Source organism: Erithacus rubecula, assembly GCF_903797595.1.
Source record: "Erithacus rubecula genome assembly, chromosome: 3".
In the NCBI taxonomy this organism is placed as follows: Eukaryota; Metazoa; Chordata; class Aves; order Passeriformes; family Muscicapidae; genus Erithacus; species Erithacus rubecula.
Genome location: NC_136689.1, coordinates 66,060,071 through 66,083,121, shown reverse-complemented (window position 1 = coordinate 66,083,121; position 23,051 = coordinate 66,060,071). Strand labels below are relative to the sequence as shown.

Genomic DNA, 23,051 nt, shown 5'->3' with positions numbered 1-23,051 from the left:
GTAGTTAAATTTGTTAATGTTCTGTAGTTGCTGTTGGTTAGAACACGGTGCTGATAACACCAAGGTGGTGGGTGCAATCCCCATGTGGCACACTTACTTAAGAACTGGACTCGAGAATCCTTGTGGATCCCTTCCAACTCAGAATATTCTGCGAATCTGTGAAAAGGCAATAAACAAAAGAGTAAAAATCCACTTCATGATTTCAAGTGTCTTATCCAAATTCTGGGGAGTAATGACACCCAGATTCAGATTCCAGCGCTAGGGATGTCTGCAGATTTTACGACTATCCGAAATAAGTGAGGGTCCTCACTGCTCAAATCAATTAAAAATGGAATACAGGTTAGCAACCTTACGGCATTTCTGTGTGAAGTTTATAACATCTCCGGTTAGGAGTCAGGCAGCAGTCACCTTAAATCTAATATTCATTTCAAAAGGCGAGAACGCTGGTGAGAAACCTGCACCCTCCAGCCCAGGAGCCACCGCAGCGCACCCAGACACAGCCCCGGCCCGAACCGACCGACCTGGAAAGGCAAATTAAGCGGAGCAACGCCTTTCATGGAATTACACAATGGCTTGGGTTAGAAGAGACCTTAAAAATCAGCCAGTTCCAATTCCCTGCGCAGGGATACCCTTCCACTGGACCAGGCAGCTCAGAGCACCGGCCAAACCAGACGTGAACGCTCTCAAGGATGGGGCATCCATAGGGTCTGTGGGAAATGTGTTCTGGTGTCTCGGGGCCCTCACGGCCAAGAGCTCTCTCCCGGTACCTCACGCATCCCGCGCACTCCCGGCCGGGCCCATCCCCGCTCCCGCCGCCGCCGCGCCCCCGAGGGGGCGGAGCCGCCGCCGCGCTCCCGGCCCCGCGCGCGGGGTTCACTTCCGGCCCCGCGTCTCCCCCCGCCCCCTCCCAGCGGCGGCGGCGGCAGCGAAGGAGTTCGGAAGTTCAAAATGGCCGCCGCGGCCGAGCCCGAGCAGCGACCGCCCGAGTAAGGACCGGTGGCACGGGGGGAGGCTCCTCGTCCGGGAGCTTTGGGGAGGGGGAGAAGGGAGGTGGAGGGAGAAGCGCGAGCGAGGGGATTGGGAAGGGGGGGACACACACACGGGACGGGGACGACGAGAAGCGGCCCGGGTGGAAGTGGCGAGGGAGGAGGAGGAAGAAGCGAGTGTGGAGAGGAGGATGAGGCTAAGCGGCCGCCCCGGCGGAGAGGGGTTGCTGTAGGCGCTGCTAGCCCCGCGGCGAGGCGGCCCGGCGGGGCCCGGGGCGCTGGATCCGCCTGTGGGTGCGGGAGGGCCGCGCGGGGGGAGGGGGAGGAAGGACAGAAGGGAAGGGGAGCGGCGGGCGCGTGCCCCGGGAGTCCCGCGTGCGCCTTCCCGCCCTGCTGGCGCTCCGGCCGCGAGAACCGGGATTGCCGCCGGAGAACCGGGATTGCCGCCGGCGCGGGGGACGCAGGACAGAGGGAGGCGGGGGAGGACGCGCATCCCTCGCGTGGCTGTGAGGCCGCTGCCCGCCCGGGCGCGCAGGGCTCGGGCATCCCTGCGGCCGATCCGGGCCGGCGCTTCCCGGGATCTCCCCGCCGCTCGAACGTACGCACGGCCCCGCACACCCTGTCCAGCGGGGCCGGGGGGCTCCGGGCAGCGGCTGCCCTGGAGCTGCCCTGGGGCCGCCGGCCGCTGCCCGCCTTGCGGCGAGCCCGCCTTCCCCCGGGCCCCGGCCGCTCTCGCGGTGTGGAAAGCGCCCGTGCTGCTGGAAGCAGAAAGTGATTTGTTGCCGCCAGCCCCTCCTTCCAGCCCTCGAAATGACTGGCAAGTCCCGGCTCCCGTTGGGAAGCGAAGATCGCGCTGCCGCCTCCCCGCCGGAACGGGGCTCCCGGGCGTGCGTTTTCCAGGCAGCCCGGTTAGTGCCGTGGGGTTTGGGTTAGTCCGCGCTCGGGATCCCGGGAACACAGTCTTCTGGAAATTCCGCTAGGGAGTTAACGATCTCATGCTGAGAGTTAACGATGTAATGTAATAAAGAGGATCCATCGCTCCTCTTTACTACATTATTATTTTAGCCATGTAAACTGCTTTCTATGTGTTTGGGGCTTTTTTCTCCTGAAGGAATTTTGATTTGAGGTTTGATTTTATTGTTTATCCTGAGAATATAAAAGAGGTGAGGAAAAGCAGTGGAAGTCCATGTGAGCTGTGTAAAACACATGCACATGAAGAGTTAGCATTTAGTATTGCAGAGAGAAAGTTAAGTGATAAGGTAGAAGCTGATGATAGGAACCCTGTATGAAGGAAAAGATAGGTGAAATCACTGCACATCCTTATGAGCTTCCTGTAATTCTTCTTCTTGAATTCAAAAATAGGAAAAAGTAGGGCTATAACAAGTTCATGTCACAGTTCCTCTCTGTTTAAAGCCATTAGAACATAAACGTGTAGACATGCCTCATTACCTTCTAAAACGTTCTTAAAAGGTTTTTTCATTCATGTCATGATACCTCTGAAGCATTTAACTGAAATAAAAGTTAATCCACAGTTTAATGAAATTACTTGAAATAAATGTATCCCTGTACATGAAGAAAACTTGAACTGTTATTTTGCATATTAATGAACCTAATTTTATTGTTGAGTTACAAAGGCAGCTGGCAGTTGTATTGGCAGCTGTAGTGGCCTGAGATAATGCTGGGGTGATGTGTCTCATCTGGCACCTTTGCTACCAGCTGGCTTTTCCAGAATTTAAGATGAGGTTATTACATAACTCCAAAATACATACAATAACAAAATTGATCCAACTAAAAGAAATTTTGAAAGGCACTTATTTTCCTTAAAATTCTCCTGGTCGCATTTCCCTACTTACATCACAGATAGACTTGCTGACAATGGCAAATCCAAGTTGAAGAAGTTCTGCATTTAATACTTTCTCTTTTTAAAAATTGTTTTAATACCAAGTGCAAGATAAAATAAGGTCTTTTAAAGCCAGTTTTTCCTCTTTTGTTCTGATATTCTGTCATCATAATGATGTGGGGCATCAGGAGGTAGCAATTAAGAAAAACACCTTTCTGTATGCCTTGAGTACACAGAAGTAACAGTGAAAACGTGAAAGACAAGGAGCATTCTGAGTTAAGTCTCTGAATATTCTGTATTTTTAACTCTAACAGTTTGTTCCTTTTGGAACATTTCATAGCACTAAAGTTTGAATTATTTTAGCAAATCATTTTAGTGTACTTTGCAGAAAAGTCACCTTTATTTACTAGTACAAGTATTTGCCTTAGCTGAAGCAGGAAAGAGTAAATGTGCACTGTTTGAAGGTCCTTAATTAGGAAGACAGTCAAATTTGTAGTGAGATGCTGTCCTTTAGGTCTGGTTTAGATTATCTCTGATACATTTATTGGGTCAGATTTTTGGTCATACTCTTCAAAAACAACTGTTGTATAAAACCAGCAGAGTTCATAAGATAATTTCTGCATTTCTGTGTACGTTCACCCCCTGCTCCTTACTATTGTGTTTGGGGGATTTCTTTTCACCTAATGAGGCTTAATATACAGCAAAGAACTATACTTATTAAAATGGTAACTAGTGGATTTCAAAACTGTAGTTTAGATGGGGCGAGTTTGTAGAAAGGTGAGCTCTGGCACCTGTAATATTATTTCAAAAGGCAAATGTCTGTATTACCACAGACAATGACTTAATTGATGTTCTGAAGGAGTTTTGGAGATATTTGCTAAACACTGTAAAAACTATTGCTAAGCCAGTTTCAGTGGCTATAGAAGATATTACAAGGGAATGTATAACATCAGCACTGAATTTTTTTTTTTTTTAAGTTACTGTTTGGAGAAATTTTAGTTAATTGACAATGTTCTTTTTTTAGAAGAAATGCTGTATATTATTATTTTAATAACCTGCTGTAGACATATTTTCAGCTGGTTTGGTCAGTGGCATGATGTCATTTTTTTTGAAACTGCTAATTTTTTGCATACTATCAGAAAGTTGCTCTGAAATTAGACTTCCTGAAGTTATCCTGTTCCTCAATAGTGTTCCCTGTATTGCATAAATAATAAGAAATGTTCTTACACATTTATGATTTTCTAACAGGTGTGTACACTTACAGAAAAAAATTGCAGCTAAGAGAGTTATCTCTGCGTGAGATTTTGCAAGGTTTCCTAAGGTGATCAGCATCATACCTTGAAATAAATTTTGGTCTTCGGAGCTGTTTTCTGCCACTTGAAAGTGCTTGTAAAAGGCGTAGGTCGGGTTAGGCATTGGAGTGGAGCAGAACGTGACATAGATGTTTATGGACTGGCAAATAAATATTCAGCACTGTTTTATGCTGTTAACAGAATTGAATGTCAAAGTGTAAGCATTGATTCCATCCACACATTTGGTTTTGTCAGTGCATTTGCTCTCTGTTCCTTCCGTACTATTTCTTTCTGCAGCCATAGCTGTCTGTTTCCGAGGAAGTGTATCTGCTATTATAACTTACTTAAATTAGTGGTACATTTCTAATTCTCCCACAGGTAGGTGAATAAATGCCAGTTAGTTTCTATTGTAAAAGGCTCTCTACTTAACATGAGATAGAGGACTGCAGTGAGTTTATAGTACTGATCTCTATTTTTTACAGGGTTGAGGATGCTGAGGCATCCGAGAAAAGTGTGAATGAAGAAAATGGGGAAGTGTCAGAGGCAGACCAACCTCAGAACAAGCACAGCCGACACAAAAAAAAGAAACACAAACACCGAAGCAAACACAAGAAACATAAACATTCTTCAGAAGATGATAAGGACAAAAAACATAAACACAGACACAAACATAAGAAACATAAATGGAAAGAGGTGGCTGATGCCTCTGACAAAGAAGATGGACCAGCTAAAAGAACTAAAATTGATTTTTTGGCTCCTCTGGAAGACCTGGAGAAACAAAGAGCATTGCTGAAAGCTGAACTCGAAAATGAATTAATGGAAGGAAAAGTCCAGTCTGGGATGGGATTAATATTACAAGGTTATGAGTCAGGATCTGAAGAGGAGGGGGAGATTAATGAAAAAGCACGAAACGGAGCACGACCTACAACAAAGTCAAATGCTAAGGGGAAATTAGAACCTGTGGACAATAAAACTAGTTCCAAGAAAGCAAGTAAGAGTGAATCAAAAGAAAGGACTAGGCACAGATCTGACAAAAAGAAAGCCAAGGCAGGAGTTGATGGAGTCAAAGAGAAGACTACTAGAAGCAAGTCAAAAGAAAGGAGGAAATCCAAAAGTCCTTATAAGAGAAGTAAGTCTCAAGATCAGACAAGGAAATCTAGGTCTCCAATACTTAAGAGGAGATCTCAGGAGAAAAACAGGAAGTCTAAGTCTCCTCCAGAGGACAGAAATAAAGCTGATGATAAAAGTAAATCAAGAGACCGCAGAAAGTCTCCAGTTGTAAATGAAAGCAAGAGCAGAGATCGTGGTAGAAAATCTAAATCTCCAGCAGAACTAAGAAGCAAATCCAAAGATAGAAGATCACGATCCAAAGATAGAAAACCTAGGAGATCAGAGACTGACAAAGAAAAAAAGCCAATTAAATCTCCTTCTAAAGATGCCTCTTCAGGGAAAGAAAACAGGTCCCCTAGACGACCTGGCCGTAGCCCAAAAGGGAGAAGCTTGTCTCCCAAACAGCGTGAGAAGTCAAGGAGAAGCAGATCCCCTCTCTTTAACGACCGCAGATCTAAACAGAGTAGATCCCCCTCTCGAACCCGCTCTCCGGTTAGAAGAGTGAGGAGTAGATCTGCAGAAAGGAAAAGGAGAGAATCAGAAAGGAGGCGTCTTTCTTCTCCCAGGTAACTTACAGATGTCATGAGCCATCACAAAAATGCTTTATGGGGTGAACTGTCTCTAGTTTGGTGTTTATCTCCTTGTTTTGTTTGGAAAAGAGGTATTAAAAAAGGTAATCAGATTTTACATTATATCATGGGCTTACTTTGTATGTATTCAGTTTTAAAAAAAAAAACTATTTCTCCCAGCTGTCAGATATGCAAATTCAAGTTGTGGTTGGTAAAGTTATTTGCTCCTCACACCCTTACTGGGAACAAGTTTTGTAACTGTGTTCTCCTTTTTATGGCTGGTTGGATTCAGAATTTGGCTTCTATTTTGTTTCTTTGTCAGTAGTTCTGTTGCTTTCCAAAACTTCTGTGGAGTGAGAATCCTGTCCGGTGTTACCTATTGGTGTTGGTTGAAAGTGGGTAATTTGCCCCTCTTTCCCCTCAAAAAAAGCCCTAATGATAGAAAGAGTATGTGTAAATGTAAGCAGAATTTTATATCAAGATGTCTTTCTCAGTGGTTTGTTTTGCTTTTTTTTTTTATTTTTATATTTTGGGTTTCCATTTAATCTATTGCTAGAGGGATGGCAATGTTAGTTTGTTATTGGACTGCTGTATATAATTACCATATTTTGCATACACTTAAAGGAGAAGAGTGGATTGGTCTAGTCTTGACATTTTTTAAAAAAGGCAGATTTAGCCTATGAAAGCAGTTATCTTGAAATTTCAAGCTAATAATACCTGGGTGGCAAGTTTCCATGAGGAGAACAATATAAGTGTATGCATTTTTGGAAGTTAATTCATTAGCTGTAAGAAGTTTGAGTCTCAAGAGTTCAGCATTGGATGATAAGTAATTTCAAACTTTCTATCAGGGGGTTTAGCTTCACCCAGTCTGAGAACTAAGATCAAAGAAGTATGAATTTAAAACTAATTGGAACTACAAAGCTTAATGAATAGGCACCTAAAAATGTGAAAGTTTCAGCCTGAATCACTGAAGGTTACTCTGGTTTCAGGTACAGGGTATCTTTGGGTAGTTGGAGAATGGCCCCAGTGATGCTAACCCGATCAAGCAAGTATTGCAAATGCTACCAGTTTATCTGGCTGCTTTCTGGTGAATCAGGAACGTGTCAGCTCTACCAGAGTTTTTCTGGCATAGTAGTTGACTTTTCCACTGCAACATTTTGTATCTTTCAGTTTTCATTTTTCTTGACAGCTTGCATTGCAGCCAGCTTGAATTGGTTGTCTAGACACTTATTTCAAGTGATGCATGTGTCTAGAATTTTGCTGTCAAATTCATACTTCTGTAGCTGCGTGGTAAAGAGCATGTGAGTGGGGGACTACTAAAATACTTTCTGCTGGAGGTGTTTGCAGATCAGCAGGAATAATCTTTCCTTGTAAGACATCTGAATTAATCCCACCTGTGTTCAAGTTTTAACTAATTGTAATTACTCAAACTACCAGAGAATTTTAGGAGCTTTAATGAACAGTTTTAACCAGAAAACTCCCAGTAATTTCATTTTTCAAGCTTGTTTCCAGTGTTCTAATCTTGTAAGACACTTCTCAGGTCTTTGACTGGAGTTAGTCATTATGTGATGTTACTATGAATTCTTAATAATTTTCCACTTTTCATCTCATCCCTGTGATCTCAGAACAAATCCATTTTTTGTAACAGATACTTTGATTAAGTTTTGGCACTCTGTTAGTCAGGAAGCCTGGAACTCTTCATCCTGTGCCTTTTTATGTAATACCATTCACAAGAACATAATATAAATTAATTGGGCTAAAGGTATTGGCCTACCCCAGCATTTGAATACAGTAATTCCTTGTAGAAACTGGCAGTACTCTCTGCACATGAATACATTTTCCTTTTGTCTCACTGTTTACTATTTTGCATCAGTTCTGTATGTCTGATAATTGTCTGTAGTTAAGATAACTGAAACTAATGTACAAGTCTCAAAGTAAACAAAAGAAATCAGACTGGGTGGAATTGGTTTTTCAGACCCAATGTATTTTGTTCATTGATGAGATTTAACACCTATAATGAGTCGTTCCAACTTGATTTTTTTTTTTTTTAATCAAGAAGGAATAGGAAAAAAGTCAGAGTAGCAACATCTTCTTTGAAATAGTTTTAAACTGTTTTCCAATTTCTAGTGCAGCCTCATTAGAATAGTTGTGGAATTTCTAATTTATATTCTTTCCAGTTTTTCACTGAACTCTTGCTGTCATGCAGTTTTTAATGTAATCCCATCAAGGATTTTTTTCCTTGAAAAATTGTGAATCTGCATAGGCAAGAATAAACAAATTTTGAATAGTTTATATAGTATCAGATTTGATTTTTTTTTTTAATTTGAGAAGGGATAGTTTAGATTTTAGTTAAGAATTCTAGTTTTCATATGCTGTTTTAGAATGTGTGAAATGTTGAAGTCATGCACTAGTAGTGCCCCAAACAGAAACAGACATTATTGTCACTACTGTGAAACAGCATGATCCAAAGCCTAAATTTCAATAGCATGGTGGGAAGTTGGTGAAGTAATTCTCAAGATAAGGTTTATGTATTGTATCTGGTAAACGTGGAAACAGGCTGCTATTTATGCAAGACCTAAACACAAGCTTTGTTTTAAAACCTCTCTTAGCTTCATGGTAGTAATTAATGAGCTGTTTCCAGACTTGTCCTGAACTAGATCTTTGTATGGGCACACACTTCCCAGGGTGGGGAGACACACACAGGAAGGGCAGCCAGCTCTGCAGCCTCCTTATCCATCCCTCCCTCAGAAGCCCATCTGGTGGTCCCTCACCTGCAGTAAGACTTTTCAAGTGAGTTTTTAGAGGGAATGGATGTTTTTTGTTTCCAGCCTGCTCCTGATTTTTGCTACCACTCTCTTCTTGTGTTTTAAGAACACGTACCAGGGATGACATTTTGTCCAGGCGTGAGAGATCCAAGGATGTCAGCCCACCCAGCAGGTGGTCCCCATCCAGAAGAAGGTCTCGGTCCCCCATTAGGAGGAGGTCTCGAACACCCCTTCGGCGTAGCCGATCTCCCAGAAGGCGGAGTAGATCTCCTCGGAGGAGGTAAAGATGCCCTGTGTTTTTAAGTGTCTTTTGTAAGATATTACAGGAAGAATAAGGATTGCTATCTTATGTGTGAAAAGACCATGCTATTTTTTTTTTTTGTCCGTGTTAATATGTGCTGGCACAGTTAAATTAATTTTCTTCTCCATTAATTAAATTGTTTTGTTACTTGGAATCATTGTGTCTTAATGTTTTCTGAAAAGATTTTCCTTATTTTCTTAAAAAAAACCAAAACAACCCCCTCCAAAATCCAAATCTCTTGTTCTTACAAAACAGGGATAGAAGCCGGAGAAGCAGATCTCGCCTTCGAAGGAGGTCCAGGTCACGTGGTGGCCACAGACGTAGGAGCAGAAGCAAAGTTAAGGAAGACAAATTTAAAGGTAGTCTTTCTGAGGGCATGAAAGCTGAACAGGAGTCTTCATCAGATGAAAAGTAAGACTATACACTGATTATTTTTAACCTGCAGTTCCACTGATACAAAGAATGAACTAACATTTATCTTCATGGTGCAGTTTTGAGTTGGCACCTAAAACAATAATAATTTCTTTGGTCTTGTAATCTTGTTAAATTAGTGTTGTGAGAATGTGAAAAATTTCAGAATATGCAGAAAATGCCAAGTTCTTTTGGCTAGTGGGCAGACCTGAGGGAAGGATATGTCACTAGGTTTTTAAATTCAACTTGATCAGTATCTTGTGAAAACTTTTGGTCTGATTACTAAAGCTTACTCCTTGAGGAAAAGCTTTAATGGCTGAAAGGATTAACTGCTGTCTGCAAATTGTGTTTTTATTTTCTAAACATCTGCCTATTCAGTTGTGCAAGAGTATGCATTCTTAATAAAATTATTAAGGAAAAATGATGCTGCAGTGAAAAGGAACAAGGATTTTTTTTTGTTTGTTGTCCTTTAGAAGAGGGCTGTTAATTGTTTGCAGTTAAAAATGGAATACAGAAAGTCCCAATGAGATACCAAGAGGTAAATTTTCTTTGTAAGGAAATGTAAATATATGCAGTGGGATTTAATACACCATTGCTTTCTGAGTCACTTGAATAGCTATTGTTTAATATATTCTGTGCTTTATATGCCAAGCAGCTGCTTGATAAAATTCAGTAGATAATTGTATGTTTATGAAGTTATTTAAAAAACCATACTTTTATAGTCTTGAAGACTTTGATTTGGAAGAAGAGGATGAAGAAGCAGAGATAAGACAAAGGAGATTACAGCGGCAAGCAATTGTTCAGGTACATGGTTACAGGAACTAATTCTGTATTTTTAGTGTAAAATGTCAGGATAAAGGAAGGCTCTTTGCCTATTGCTGCATTACAATAGTAATTCTTATTGCTGTATTTTTCCAGTTCATTGTAAATGTTTTAGTGTCTCTTAAACTCTACACTTGTTTTGTCACAGCATTGCTTTTAAAACTGCAATGACTCTTCTGTGAGTCATTTTTTGCTACAGTTAAACACTTTCTGACAGTCTTAAGATATGTTAAAAATGTTGTCTGCAGCTGTATCATTGATATAATGTCAGTGTAACAGTAAGTTATATATCAATTAATCTAACTGGTCAGTTTGTTTGAATTAGAAGTTGTCCTTGTCGATTTCCAAAATTTTGTAAAGCCACTGTCAAGAGTTCCTCCCTAAAAGCACGTGTGATTTCCTTGAACTTCTTACTATCAGGTACAGAATGACTGGCTTTAATGTACAGCTTATTTGAAATAGCACTAAAAATGCTGTTTGTGGTTTGAGTTTTATGCAAAGCCCATTGTAAAATCCCTCAGGACTATGACTGAGCCAAACCATATAAATTCTTTTTAAAGACTGGTTACATTGGTACAGGCTGGAAGCAAATTGCAGAATTCAGCAGAGCTAAATTTCCTAAATGGACAAACCTCTGCTTGTATTATTGAATAATTCAACCTTGACAACTGAGTTGTAGCAGCATTTCTTCATCTTGATTTTTACCTTTTGGGATAGGAAGTGAGATCTATGTAATTTCATTGTACTTAAGAGTAACAAAAATTGTAAAGATGACGTTTGAAGATTTTTTTAATGCTTCTGAAGAAATCTTTCTACATGAATGAATAAATATGATTTCCAGTTCACATAAAAAACTGAATCAAAAAGCTGCTTTTCTGTACCATAACACTAATAAAACTGGGAAATATTTTAATGTAGGATAATTATTTTCCTGAAGGACTGTGCTTTTAGTTTTTGTGTGCCAGGATGTTTTAGTAATAATTTGTTGCTTCTGACATTTTGTTGTGCATAGTCTAATAGTTAATATTTACAGAAGTGTGAAGACCTAAAGAATGCACATGAATGTTTCAATCTTATGGTCTGACCTGTGGTGCATTTTGACAAATGGAATTTTCAAAAGTTGTATCCCATTCTGAAAATAATCTGTTGTCTTTATAGACATAGATGATTATGAAAGCAAACAGTGTTTCAGCTAAAAGCCCAAGCCATTGAAAGGATGGATATGAAAATGTTTAAATTGTGATAAGGTATAACAGTAAGATTAAAAATTTAATTTCTTTTTAGAAATACAAAGGCCAGACAGAAGACAGTAACATATCTGTACCATCTGAACCAAGCAGCCCTCAAAGCAGTACACGCAGTCGCTCAAATTCTCCTGAGGACATCCTAGAAAGAGTTGCTGCTGATGTTAAGGAGTATGAACGGGAAAATGTGGACACATTTGAGGCATCAGTGAAAGCCAAGCACAACCTCATGACTGTTGAACAGAACAATGGTAAGATTCTGAAATCTCTCAAATGCAGTTTATGAAATCTCAGACACTTGGCTTAGTTATGGTACTTAAAACAATGAATTAATATAAATCTTCCTCATTAGGAAGGATGATATGAGTGGAACATGTTTCTGATAACTATTAAAACAATTTGTGCTTTACATTTGGAAGAGCAAATAATGATGTCTGGCTATATGGTCAAGAATTACCCTTCCAAATTTTTCTTTTTACTTAGGCAAATTGTTTTCTTACAAGCTTAGTATAGTCCTAGACTTTATTTTGTGAGGGTTGGAAATTTTGCTCCTTTTATACCTTTTTGGTCAAAGCCACTATGACAGAAGAATACAGGTGAGTCTGTAGTAATTAAGAATGATTAAAGAATGATTGAGGGTCATTGCCAGTAAGTCCCTTTTAGCAGCATAGCTAATTGCTGAAATGGGTGTTTTCTTCCCCCCTTTATGTACTCTATTGTACATCAGTATTGAAATGAAATAAATTTTGATGTAAAACCTGCCTTGTGCCAGCTGCAGCAAAAGGAGCAAGGAACATCTCCCTGCACACCCTGTAGTGTTGAAAGTCTGCTGCTTGTTTTGTCTTTTGAAAGTGAATTACTGTACATCTTCCAAGTAGTCAGAGGTGTGTGCAGTTGCTGTGTGGTCGTACTTGAGCTAGTTTAAGCTGCTTTGTTTCTCTCTCCAGTTTAATTGCAATGGCAATGTTTAACGAGGGCTGAGGAGCCTGCCCAGCCTCTCTGAGGGAGAGTTGCAGTTAGCTTGTATTTCATGTCCTGCACCACACGTACCTTTGGGGGCTAAATACGCTGTCTCTAGTGGATGCTTCTCTTCAAAGTAATAAAGCTGCATCTCCTTGGGACTGCTGTACTGCTCTGTAGTTCATCCTGTTCCCTTGAGCAGTGTGTTTTCAGATTGTTTTCCTGCAACATCAGTGAAAAGAACCATTTTAGTGCTTTCTTTGCATACCACAAGTTTAGGCTTGTAATGTCCAACAGACAGTGTGTTTCTCCTATTTTGTCAAAGCATGTACTAGTCTCCAATTTTGTCTATTAAAGCATATGAAAATTTAAGTCTTAACTATGTAGGCATTTTCCACATAGACATATAAAAAAGTTTTCTAAAATTACATGCATATCTGGGTGGTAGGATTCTGGGTTGGAGGTGGCTGTAACAACAGCTGAAACCAGTGGATTATCTTCCTCTGCAAGAGTAAATTTTTATTTTTTTCCTGACCTCTTATAGGGCCAGAGTAGTAAGTTGCTAAGAAACTAGTCAATAACTCCTTGTAGCCCAGTACAAATAACTGGAACTAAAAGGAAAATTTGAAGAAGTTTCTTCAAGGGTCTGTACCTCAAAACAGTGGTATAAACTGCCTCCCCACAAGTGTCAGGTCTGTGCCTTGAAACAGTGGTATTGGCTGTCAGATTTCAGTCTGATTATTTGGTATGGAACGGGTTTGTGCATCATGAGACCTGAAGTGAAGCCTCTGAGCTGAATTAACCATTTATTTTTCTCCATTGTGTAGTGAAGGGAGGGTCTCCAATTTACCATGTGCATGGCTGCCATAATATGTGCATGCATGGAATAGTTGGAAGTTCGCTTGCTTTTATTACTGTGTACCTAATTTATATTTCTTTACTTTTATCTTATCAACCAAGTAAAATGTCTTTGGGATTTAAAGATGATTAAAAGGTGAGAAAGGGATAATCTTGCCCATAACAAAAATGTTTCTCTCTAACACAATAGTAAACATTGTGTTTGACAAACAGCTGCACACGGGGTCCTTTTTGGCAGGGTTGGAGAAAGCTTTGGGTTTTAGTAAAATATCTTGTGATTAGCAGAAGAGCCTGAACTTGTGTATTGAAAATGTGACTGTATTTTTTTTATATGTACATGTAGTAATTTTATACTTCATTTTACATGTATACATACCGATATATATATATAGTCATTATTTGTAGGGAGCATGTAAGTATGTAGTTTTTGCTTTCTGCTATGCTTACTTGAAAGCTATTACACGTAGTTTATCAAGGAGATAAAAATTTTTGAGTTGGTTGAAGAACTAGTCTGAGTTTTGTATTCTAGAATGTGAAATATGTGAAATGGTATGTGCTAGAAACATCAGTAGAGCTACCTGTTTGCCAATATACTGATCTTAGACTATGAAAGATACCAGCTGCCAAATTACACAGGCAACAGTTATCATTTGACATATTTTTCATGTTGAGTAATCTGAATTTCACTTTCCAAGGTTCATCTCAGAAGAAGCTGCTAGCTCCTGATATGTTCACAGAATCAGATGATATGTTCGCTGCGTACTTTGATGTAGGTAATTCTTGGAGATGAAATATATGATTTTTGGTTTTTTTCTGCTTGATTTTTATTAGAGTCACTGTCACTTGAGGGTTATGAGAACTTTGATTTATAAAAGCACGTGCTGCTAAGTGATTTGTATGTTCTTAATCTTTTGCTCAGCCAAGGCAGGCAGAGTGGTTCTTAATTAGTATTTCACTGAAATAAAACCAGTGAAATAAAAACTAAAATTAGCGGCAGTTTTACCAGAGTAAGCAACTGGGGAATTTGCCTGCTGTTTGAATACAATGGCACATGGTAAAACCATGAATCTGTTTATAATTTCAGCTTTTTATTATTATTACTGTACTGCAATGTTCCAAATATGAGCTTTTTTCAGAGGTTCATGTATGGTTAATTAAAAATGTCTCAGATATTGTAATTAGCTAAAGATGCTATGTTGAAGTAACCTGGTGGTTTGTTTGGAGATTATTTTGGGATGAAGAGATACATTTTCTGGTTTTTCCTTTAACGCTATTTCATTAGCTTTTTTCTAAATATGCTACAGTGGCCCTCGGATATTGGCATTCCAGTGACTGCTTTTGAGACATTATGTGTCATTCTCTATAAATTCTTGCATTGTTGCTGATGCAACAATGAGAAAAAAGTAAAGTCAAGAACTTTCTTTTTAACTTAAACCAAAATTAACTGGAGAATTTTCATGGCAGATATAACATAGGCTGCAGTTTTACTCTAGTAACACTGGTATTCTCTGACCTGGAAAAAGGTGAATACTTGAAGGGTAGTGTTTGTGTGAGGGTGCATTTTTAAAAGTTCAGAAGGTACAAGGGGGGATTTATATGGCTTGTAAATGAGCAGCTCCCCCTTCCTGATACTGTTGTTCAGTTGAAGATAAGCTTTACTATTCATATTTTTGAATTTGTGATTAAAATATTGCCCAGTCTGTTAAGAGAGGTCAACAGCAGTTGTAGAAGTGTTATGGTAGTATTTATAACAATGTGAAATGAGTGGCATGTAATTCAAAGCTGAAACAATTGTGTTTTCCTTGCAAATTGCTGAACTTTACTATAAACTTACTGTAAATAAGGATTACTTAAATGGTCCAAAATGTGCATTCTAATGTGACTTATATAAATTCCTTGTGGGTATTAATTGAAACTTTGCCCGTTTATGTTTAGTAATAATTCTTCTGTTGATCTCACCATCTTTGCTTGCATCAGTCTTTAGATACTGGTATGTAAATAATAAGTTATTTCACTCTCCTGCAAGATAAGTGTGTTTGTATTGTGGAGAGAGTAGCTTTTCAGTAGGAAAAAAGGGCTTTGGTAAGTAAACGTTAAAGAAAAATACAGAGCACACAAGCAAAGCTGTTACTTCTCTTTTTATTTCAGAGTGCTCGTCTAAGGGCTGCTGGGTTTGGAAAAGACTTCAAAGAAAACCCCAATCTCAGGGATAACTGGACAGATGCAGAAGGCTATTACCGTAAGTTGTGTCTGTTTGTCAGCAAGGACAGGTAGAATGAGGGTGCATGAGAAGGTCCTCATGTATGGAAGTATTGAAATGTTGTTCTAATCTAGATGTGTCCCAGAGCCCTCTCTCAGTGTGTAATGTAATGGGTGAAGCCAGCCTGCAGGTTTTAACCTCAGTTTTGAAAGGACTTCAGACTTAAGAATCGCCCTTTGTTCCCCATAGTTTCCACAAAGCTAGGTCATAAAAAACATTCTACACCATGAAATTAAAGGATCTTGCTATTTACGCTGATATTTTGTAATGATAGAGAATGGTTTCTTTTTCTATGAAAGTTCTGTTATGTTTATCCCTCCTAACTTGAACTTGCTTGGTTTTATCCCTCAGGTGTTAATATAGGTGAAGTTCTAGATAAACGTTACAATGTCTATGGTTACACTGGTCAGGGAGTCTTCAGCAACGTGGTACGAGCCAGGGACATGGCCAGAGCAAACCAAGAAGTAGCTGTGAAAATCATCAGGAACAATGAACTTATGTAAGTAATGGGATTTTTGTGATGGTAATAAAGCATGTGGAATAGTGCAAAGTTTTTCATGATGTGATTTGAATCTCCCTTTGTTTCAATTGAAGTAACAGATCACAGCTCTGATTTCTGCCTTTGCTGCTAATATGAGCCAGATAATGGGAAATGCTTGAGGACTGTGTATCCACACTTCTTTACAGCTATTGCAGGAAGAAGGGTACTTGCATTTTCATCAGGCACTTTCTCATTTGCAAAACTGCAGGCAACAGTGATAGCAAGAAACAAGGTTACAGCTAGTTAGGAGCCCTACTTTTCTTGAGATGGGAGTTGCGGACTGTAAAAATTTTGTGTCAATGGACCAGATCTATTTGGTAGGCTGTGGATTGGATCCCAGTCAATCATCTGCAACTTACACAAAGATCTCCATAGATTTAATTATTTTTGTATATTTTCTGAATATTTGCATGTATGTAAGATACATAAAAAGAGATAGGACTCTCACTGTTGAAATCCACGTCTTACAGAATGAGTGAACATTAACAAGTAGGATCTCCTGAACTATGTCATTTGAGGACTTGTCTACAATAGTTGTTTTCACCATCTGCTGTAGTATTTGTACAGTCACTTCTCGTGTCCACTTCTTAAGTGTCAATGACAAATGCAAATCTTTTCCAGGTATTTTTCCTTGGAAGTTTTAAAAGTTGTCTTACTGTGTGTATAACTGGATTTGTTTTAGTTAAAGTGAGTAAGTGTCTAGAAAAGTTTTGAAGGCAAAAGGGAAGGTGATAAGATGTTTTAGTTTGGTGTGTTGTACAAGTAATAAGCTTGGATATGTAATTGAATCTATAGTCAGTTGAGTTTAAATCTTTTAATACTGTTGTATGTGGTGAAGCACTTTTTTAAACAAGTAAACTTCTTAAGTGAGTGCTGTTTGAAATCTGTCACGTTACAGGACAAAATCCAGATTTAGCCTTACATGCAACTGAGAGTAAGGAGGAGAGGATAAATAGGTTGCAAAGATACAGTGAATATCCAGAAATGAAATAAACTTATCCAGGGTGTAGTCAATGACAGCAAACCATTGCTGTGATTTTTGTGATTTTGTTTTTTTAGCTATGGTATGGTAAGTAATGACAAGACACTTCTCATTCCTTGATAATTATAGCCACACAAATAACTGTTCAGATTTTTTAAAAAATTAGAATTTTACTGATTTTGTTTTATAATCCCATTTCTCTGTTTCCAGGCAAAAAACTGGCCTAAAAGAACTGGAATTTTTAAAGAAGCTCAATGATGCTGATCCTGATGACAAGTTTCATTGTCTACGGTTGTTCAGGCATTTCTACCACAAACAACATCTCTGTCTGGTCTTTGAGCCACTCAGGTAAGATGACAAATGTTTGGGGCTCTCTGTAAAAGGTTAAGTACTACTGTGTGTTCTTTACCTTTCTGGATTTGGCTGTTTTGATACCTTGTTCTAGTGCAAAGATTTAAGAATGCAAGGAGCTTTGAAATAAAAAAAAAATATCTGCAGGCACAAATTCACAGACTACTGAACTATTTCTGATTTATTTTTAGCACTGCTGTGAGTTTGCTGCCTGGAAATTATTTGAAACGAGATAATGTGTTAAAGATGGTTCATCTTGCTAGTACTGCTCATAACGATTTTTTGCCTATGTCAGTATTTTTATTAGTTTTTCATAATTCTTCATTTTAAGGGTTTGCATTAAGATGCATTCCCAGAGAGATTCAGGAAATGCTGTACATTCTGTAAAGAGTATACATATAGTAACAGCCTTAGGGATAAAATTGTTACAGTGGTAACATGCTCACTTTCTGTTCAAGTAATTAAGCTCATGTGACAGGTTGATTGTAGATACAGTTTTATGGTAGATCAGATATGTTAATTGCCTTAGTCCCTTCCTACTTAGAGACACCAGTTGTTCAAATCCTAAGTTTTCTCTGTATGCCATATTTCAAGCTTTGCCATATTTGGGGTGAAGATAAGTTATATACTGGAAAAAATGCCAATTATATGAGATTACTATCATATTTCATTAATAAGCTGTAGAACAAATTATTGTCTTTTGCTGCACTATCTCTTGATAACACAGTTGTGTGTTATTTGTGTCCAGTTATGCTTTTGTCCTGGAATGATGGTCTTTTTATCTGCTGCTTAAGTCACAAAAAACCCAAAATCTCCTCAACTTTTATCTTTTGTGTGCTTCCTTTTTCATTTATTTCTGAAGAAAATTACTACAAAGGGTTTATGGTTGTTAAGAAAATGCTGTTCAAATAACTCCTCTATATCAATATTGATTAAAAATATGCTCTGAACTAAGCAAGTCCAATGTAGCAAATGATTACACAGTATAAGACAGATCTGATTGACCAGACTTTTTATTTCAATTCTGTAGCTCACAGAGTGGAATGTTGAATGCTACATTTCTCAAAAAATATTTAAAGCTAACTGCTTTGTTCAAGTTTGTCATAGAATTTATGAGGTCTCTACCAGCTTTTCTGTAAGCTCTTTCCAATTCTTTCTTTCCCCCTTTCTCTTAACAGTATGAATTTACGAGAGGTGTTGAAGAAGTATGGGAAAGATGTTGGACTCCACATTAAAGCTGTGCGTTCCTACAGCCAGCAATTGTTCCTGGCTTTAAAACTTCTTAAAAGATGCAATATCCTACATGCAGATATTAAACCAGATAATATTTTGGTAAGTAACAAATAATTAATTAAAACTTTTTTTTTTTTTTTTTGCATGGTCTGCAGCATAAAATAAAGTATTTTAAAATTATATAATTCTTTTAGTTTAGGTAAAGTCACATTTTCTGAAAATATTAAGGGTTCACACTTTAATATAAAATTATATTGTATTACAAATAGTAAGAAAGAAATATATCCACAGCATCTCAATAAAATCTCTTTCAAACAAACATGCATCTCCCTCTGTCTTTATAGAAAGCAGATTTTCCAAAGTAAGACAGTGATTTACAGGAGAAATATTTGAAATTTTTCCATCAGTAGTTGAGAGATGTTCTTGCAAGTAGGTGGTTTGAATCTGAATGGAGATCTTGTTTATGTGAGTGAGATGATGGAGAAAGGTCCTTAATGCCTTTTTTCCAGTAGGGCATGAGAGCTACATCAGAGGGAATCCACTGGTTTCCTTTGGTTTTTTTGGACATCATCATCATGACAAACTCAGATTTTTAATTTATCTAAAATGTTCTCTTATTACTGTCTCAGCAGTAAAATGTACTATTATAAGCATGAGATGTGAATAATATACTGTTTTATAAGTAAGTGGTTCTCTGAATACTAGAGCTGCAAGTCTAAATCCATAAAATTTCAGTGTCTGGAATGAAATCTGGGCTCACCGAGGATATTTTGTTATGGGAAACATGAAACTGACTTTTCTTTGTATTTTGTTGGATCTGACCGCATTAACTCTCACTTTGATTTTGAGCAAGTTTTATAATTTTTTAGAATATGGAGAGGAAGGAACTTGCAGTTTAAAGGCTGAATGTTTTTCCTGTCTCTGACTTAAATGTGTTGTCACTTTTACAGTTCTGCTATCAATTCTGTCCACAAATAGTGCTAATAGATATTTATGTTTAACTTGCAGGTGAACGAGTCTAAAACAATACTAAAGCTTTGTGATTTTGGCTCAGCTTCACATGTCGCAGATAATGACATCACGCCTTATCTAGTTAGTAGATTTTATCGAGCTCCAGAAATCAGTAAGTATATTTTGGATTAGCTGCATCTATCACATACCAGCAAGTGCCAGTACTAGCAGATGAAAATTTGACTTGAATTTATTCTCTAGTCTTAGCAAAACATGACTCTGGAAATATGATGGTTGTCAAAAAATCAGACTTTGAAGGCATGTTTGTTTGACTCTTCATGTATGGTGCTGATCAGCACAGTGAGAAGTCATTCTGTTGGGTTATAGTTATGTTTCAGTTTAGAGGTATTGTTCTGACTTCTTGGTTTTTGCAAATTTAAAGCTGATCAGTTTAGGTGTTAGGTAAAAGCCTCCCTTTCTACAATAGGGGGTACTTTAAAAGCTAAAAGGTTTACATCCTTCTTTTATGGTAGCTTCTTATTCCTAAGAAAGAGCAGCACCAATATATTTTACAAATCACAATGTTTTCATCTGTCTGCTTTTGTGATATTATATCAAATCTGCCTTTATGGAATTAACTGGAATTGCTCTGTTTCAGTTATAGGAAAAATCTATGACTATGGTATAGATATGTGGTCTGTAGGCTGCACATTATATGAGCTTTATACAGGAAAAATACTGTTTCCTGGCAAAACCAATAATCATATGTTGAAACTTGCCATGGATCTCAAAGGAAAGATGCCAAACAAGGTAAGAAAAATAAGTACTTAACATATGAAATTGCTCTAATGAACAGTAGAACATACAACCTTTGTTCTCCTGGAATTCTGTTTCTTATCATGTACATCTTCTCTTAACAGTAAGTACTAGACTGTGCTCTGACTGTGTAATTTATACTGATTTAAAATCTTATGAAGTGAAAGTGTACAGCTTCTTTTTCATAGACTAAGTATAAAGTGAAAGCAGAAACCTTCTAAGCACTGACCTGAAAAAAAATGCGTAAGTCAATTAAAGATACTGTGTCCTTTTTCAAAGGGTTTGAACTGTATCTTTCTATTCAATCTCAACATCTCTTCCTGTCCTTTTGATTTATTTTTATTAGTATTAAATTACTTACATTGCAGTAAATTAATAGACATTGATGTTAATTGTGAAATGTGTAAGACAGAGAACTTGCCTAAACTCTTGCCTATTCATCATTTTCCAGATGATTCGGAAAGGTGTGTTCAAAGATCAGCACTTTGATCAAAACCTCAACTTTATGTATATAGAAGTAGATAAAGTCACGGAAAGGGTAAGTCCTCAATGTGTTGATTAACCCATCATTTTTCCCAAGGTTTCCTACAATATGGTCTTTCAAGTGTACCTTGGCTTCCTAATTAAAAACAAGATTTTATAAGCTATTAGAAAGTCTTTTAGCAGCAGTATGGACAAGTTACATAGTTAGAAAATGGGGAAAAAATTTTTTTTCTTTTTCTAGGACATAGGAATACCATTAAGAAAAATCTAAATTTAATCTGGTAGGTATAGAGGGTATAGAAATATCTCCATATAATCTCTCCTTAAATTACTAATAAAATAATATCTGCCTTCATTTTGTAGAAAGATGCTCATTATGATATGGTTATGTTGTATGAGATCACTATTAATTTCGTTTTGACATACTATATGCAAGAAGAATTGCAAAATAGTGGTCAGCTATGGGAACTTTCCCTGTGGAATTCAGTTCTCAGTTAAGTGGGGTGTTAGGCTCATATGTGAACCTGTGTTGTGGGCCTCCTCCCAACAGTGTTTTTCCACTCTTTTCTCTGCACATGATAATTTTTTGAGGCCCTGTGGGAGCAGGGTGCTGCTGCTCAGATATGAGACAAGCTGCAGAAAAGCTGCTGCTGAAGCTCTGTAAAAGGGATGGAAAGGGGTTTGTGCATTACTTCTGTGCTACAAGGCTGCCATTTCTGTGTTTGTAGGAGAAAGTTACTGTTATGAGCACCATTAATCCAACCAAGGACCTATTAGCAGACTTGATTGGGTGCCAACGACTCCCTGAAGACCAGCGTAAAAAAGTGCACCAGCTTAAGGACTTGTTGGACCAGATTCTAATGCTAGACCCAGCTAAACGGATTAGCATCAACCAGGCTCTGCAGCACGCCTTCATCCAGGAGAAAATTTAAACCAGATGAAGAAGTTCAAAGGGTTTGATTAATTAAGATACAAAGACTGAAGAAATTTCACAGCAGTTATTAATGTATATAAACATAAATATTTCCCCTGCAAAGTTGAGGAAGAAATGATACATTTGAATTAACATCAAGGCTGATATTTCTTTTAGAAATGTTAGAGTAATTCTGTTTTGTGTCTTATGTGAAAATTTTCACTGTAGAACTGTTTTAATTGCCAAGACTGCACAAAAGTACAATGCTAATGTATATGGTTGCAGTTCGTATATATTATAAAAAGAAAAAAGCATCTGTTATAAAAAAAAAAAAAAAAAGAAAGAAAAAAAAAAAAAGAGAGCAGTAATACTGGGTGGTTGATTTGTTTTTAGCAGACTTGGCTTCATTTTTGTCTTTACAAAATGGCCAGCATAAATGCTGTTTATATTCACATTTTCCTAGGTGTGTGTGTGCAGGCCACAGCAGCATGCCCTTGGTGTAGTCAGTGCCGAAGGGGGTCTGTTCCTTCTTGAGCCTGCCCGCAGGGATGGTCTCCTCTTTTAAAGCAGGTTGTGTACAACTTTCAGTACACTGAAGGTAAGCTAACCCATCAACATCACCGGTGTTTAAGCTGTTATTTTACTGGAACAACTGACAAATGAGAGACAATAGCATTGTGGCAGAATTCCCTGCATGTTTGAGAAATGATCTTGTTTTATTTTCTGGCATTGCAACCGTGGCATAGTTACAACTTCTGTTCTGTTCATCACATTTAAAACTGGGAGAGAGCGCACTTGATGGATAGAGCGCCTTCAGTGTACTGTTTCTTATTAATTTAGTTTTTTTAATCAACTTGCTATAGACTTTGTATACATTTTGTTAAATACAGTTCACTATGACATAGAACCAATACTTACAGAAGAGTTTTCATTTAGTAATTACATATGTTTGGATCTCATTCGAAAGACCTTATATCTAAAGGATAGATAGACAACATAATGAAATTTTTAACTATTTGTATGTCATTTTGAAAGTGTACTGCTTTATGCTAAAAGTGTTTCATTTGTTCATTGTTTTCATTATTTGTGATCATGTTGTCTTTCAATACAGGCATAAACCTTCCACTCTTGAACAAAGCAGCTGCTTTTTAAAAGCGGTAATTGCTTCTTTACCTTTTATTTCTTTTGTAAATGAAGATTTTCTTTAAGAAATGTGACTTTAAAGTGTTGTCTCTTGCATAAAACAGTTGACACTTACTTATTGTAAAGTGAAGATTGTTCTGCTGCATGTAAAGTGGACCATGCAGATTTCTGTATGTTTTCAGTATGCATCATTAGATAATAAAGTCTTTTGTGAACAAGG

At 38.1% G+C, this 23,051-nt stretch overlaps 2 protein-coding genes across 5 annotated transcripts in view; one reads left to right on the top strand and one right to left on the bottom strand.

Annotated features, from left to right (window-relative positions):
- The window catches only part of LOC306799256 (uncharacterized protein), a 9,998-nt gene extending 8,109 nt beyond the window's left edge, over positions 1-1,889 (bottom strand). The window contains exons 1-2 of the mRNA XM_079300012.1: positions 1,605-1,889; positions 98-156 (exon numbers count right to left, since the gene is read on the bottom strand). Of these exons, the coding sequence (XP_079156138.1) occupies position 98 (1 nt within the window). The 5' untranslated portion in view covers positions 99-156; positions 1,605-1,889. The remainder of the gene's footprint in view (positions 1-97; positions 157-1,604) is intronic.
- On the top strand, positions 838-23,051 carry PRP4K (pre-mRNA processing factor kinase PRP4K). 4 transcript variants are annotated; one of them, XR_013773567.1, is made up of 17 exons: positions 838-986; positions 4,601-5,794; positions 8,669-8,842; positions 9,119-9,274; positions 9,997-10,078; positions 11,381-11,591; positions 13,854-13,927; positions 15,307-15,397; positions 15,770-15,917; positions 17,152-17,289; positions 18,471-18,624; positions 19,534-19,648; positions 20,135-20,286; positions 20,744-20,830; positions 21,504-21,781; positions 22,152-22,286; positions 22,800-22,845. XR_013773567.1 is itself a non-coding variant. In XM_079300011.1 (15 exons), the coding sequence occupies exons 1-15, from the start codon at positions 949-951 to the stop codon at positions 21,705-21,707; spliced, it is 3,018 nt and encodes a 1,005-aa protein (XP_079156137.1). In that variant the 5' UTR covers positions 838-948; the 3' UTR covers positions 21,708-23,051. The 4 variants fall into 4 exon arrangements, 1 of the variants encoding a protein (XP_079156137.1); XR_013773565.1 differs by having other exon boundaries at positions 22,152-23,051; XR_013773566.1 differs by having other exon boundaries at positions 21,504-22,286; positions 22,800-23,051.

What these genes read in the sequence shown, in the direction of transcription:
- PRP4K (XM_079300011.1), top strand. Translation starts at nt 949, where the DNA reads ATGGCCGCCGCGGCCGAGCCCGAGCAGCGACCGCCCGA. An exon ending in TTAAACCAGATAATATTTTG is followed by an intron (nt 18,625 to 19,533) that starts GTAAGTAACAAA and finishes TTTAACTTGCAG; the next exon opens with GTGAACGAGTCTAAAACAAT. An exon ending in TAGATAAAGTCACGGAAAGG is followed by an intron (nt 20,831 to 21,503) that starts GTAAGTCCTCAA and finishes CTGTGTTTGTAG; the next exon opens with GAGAAAGTTACTGTTATGAG.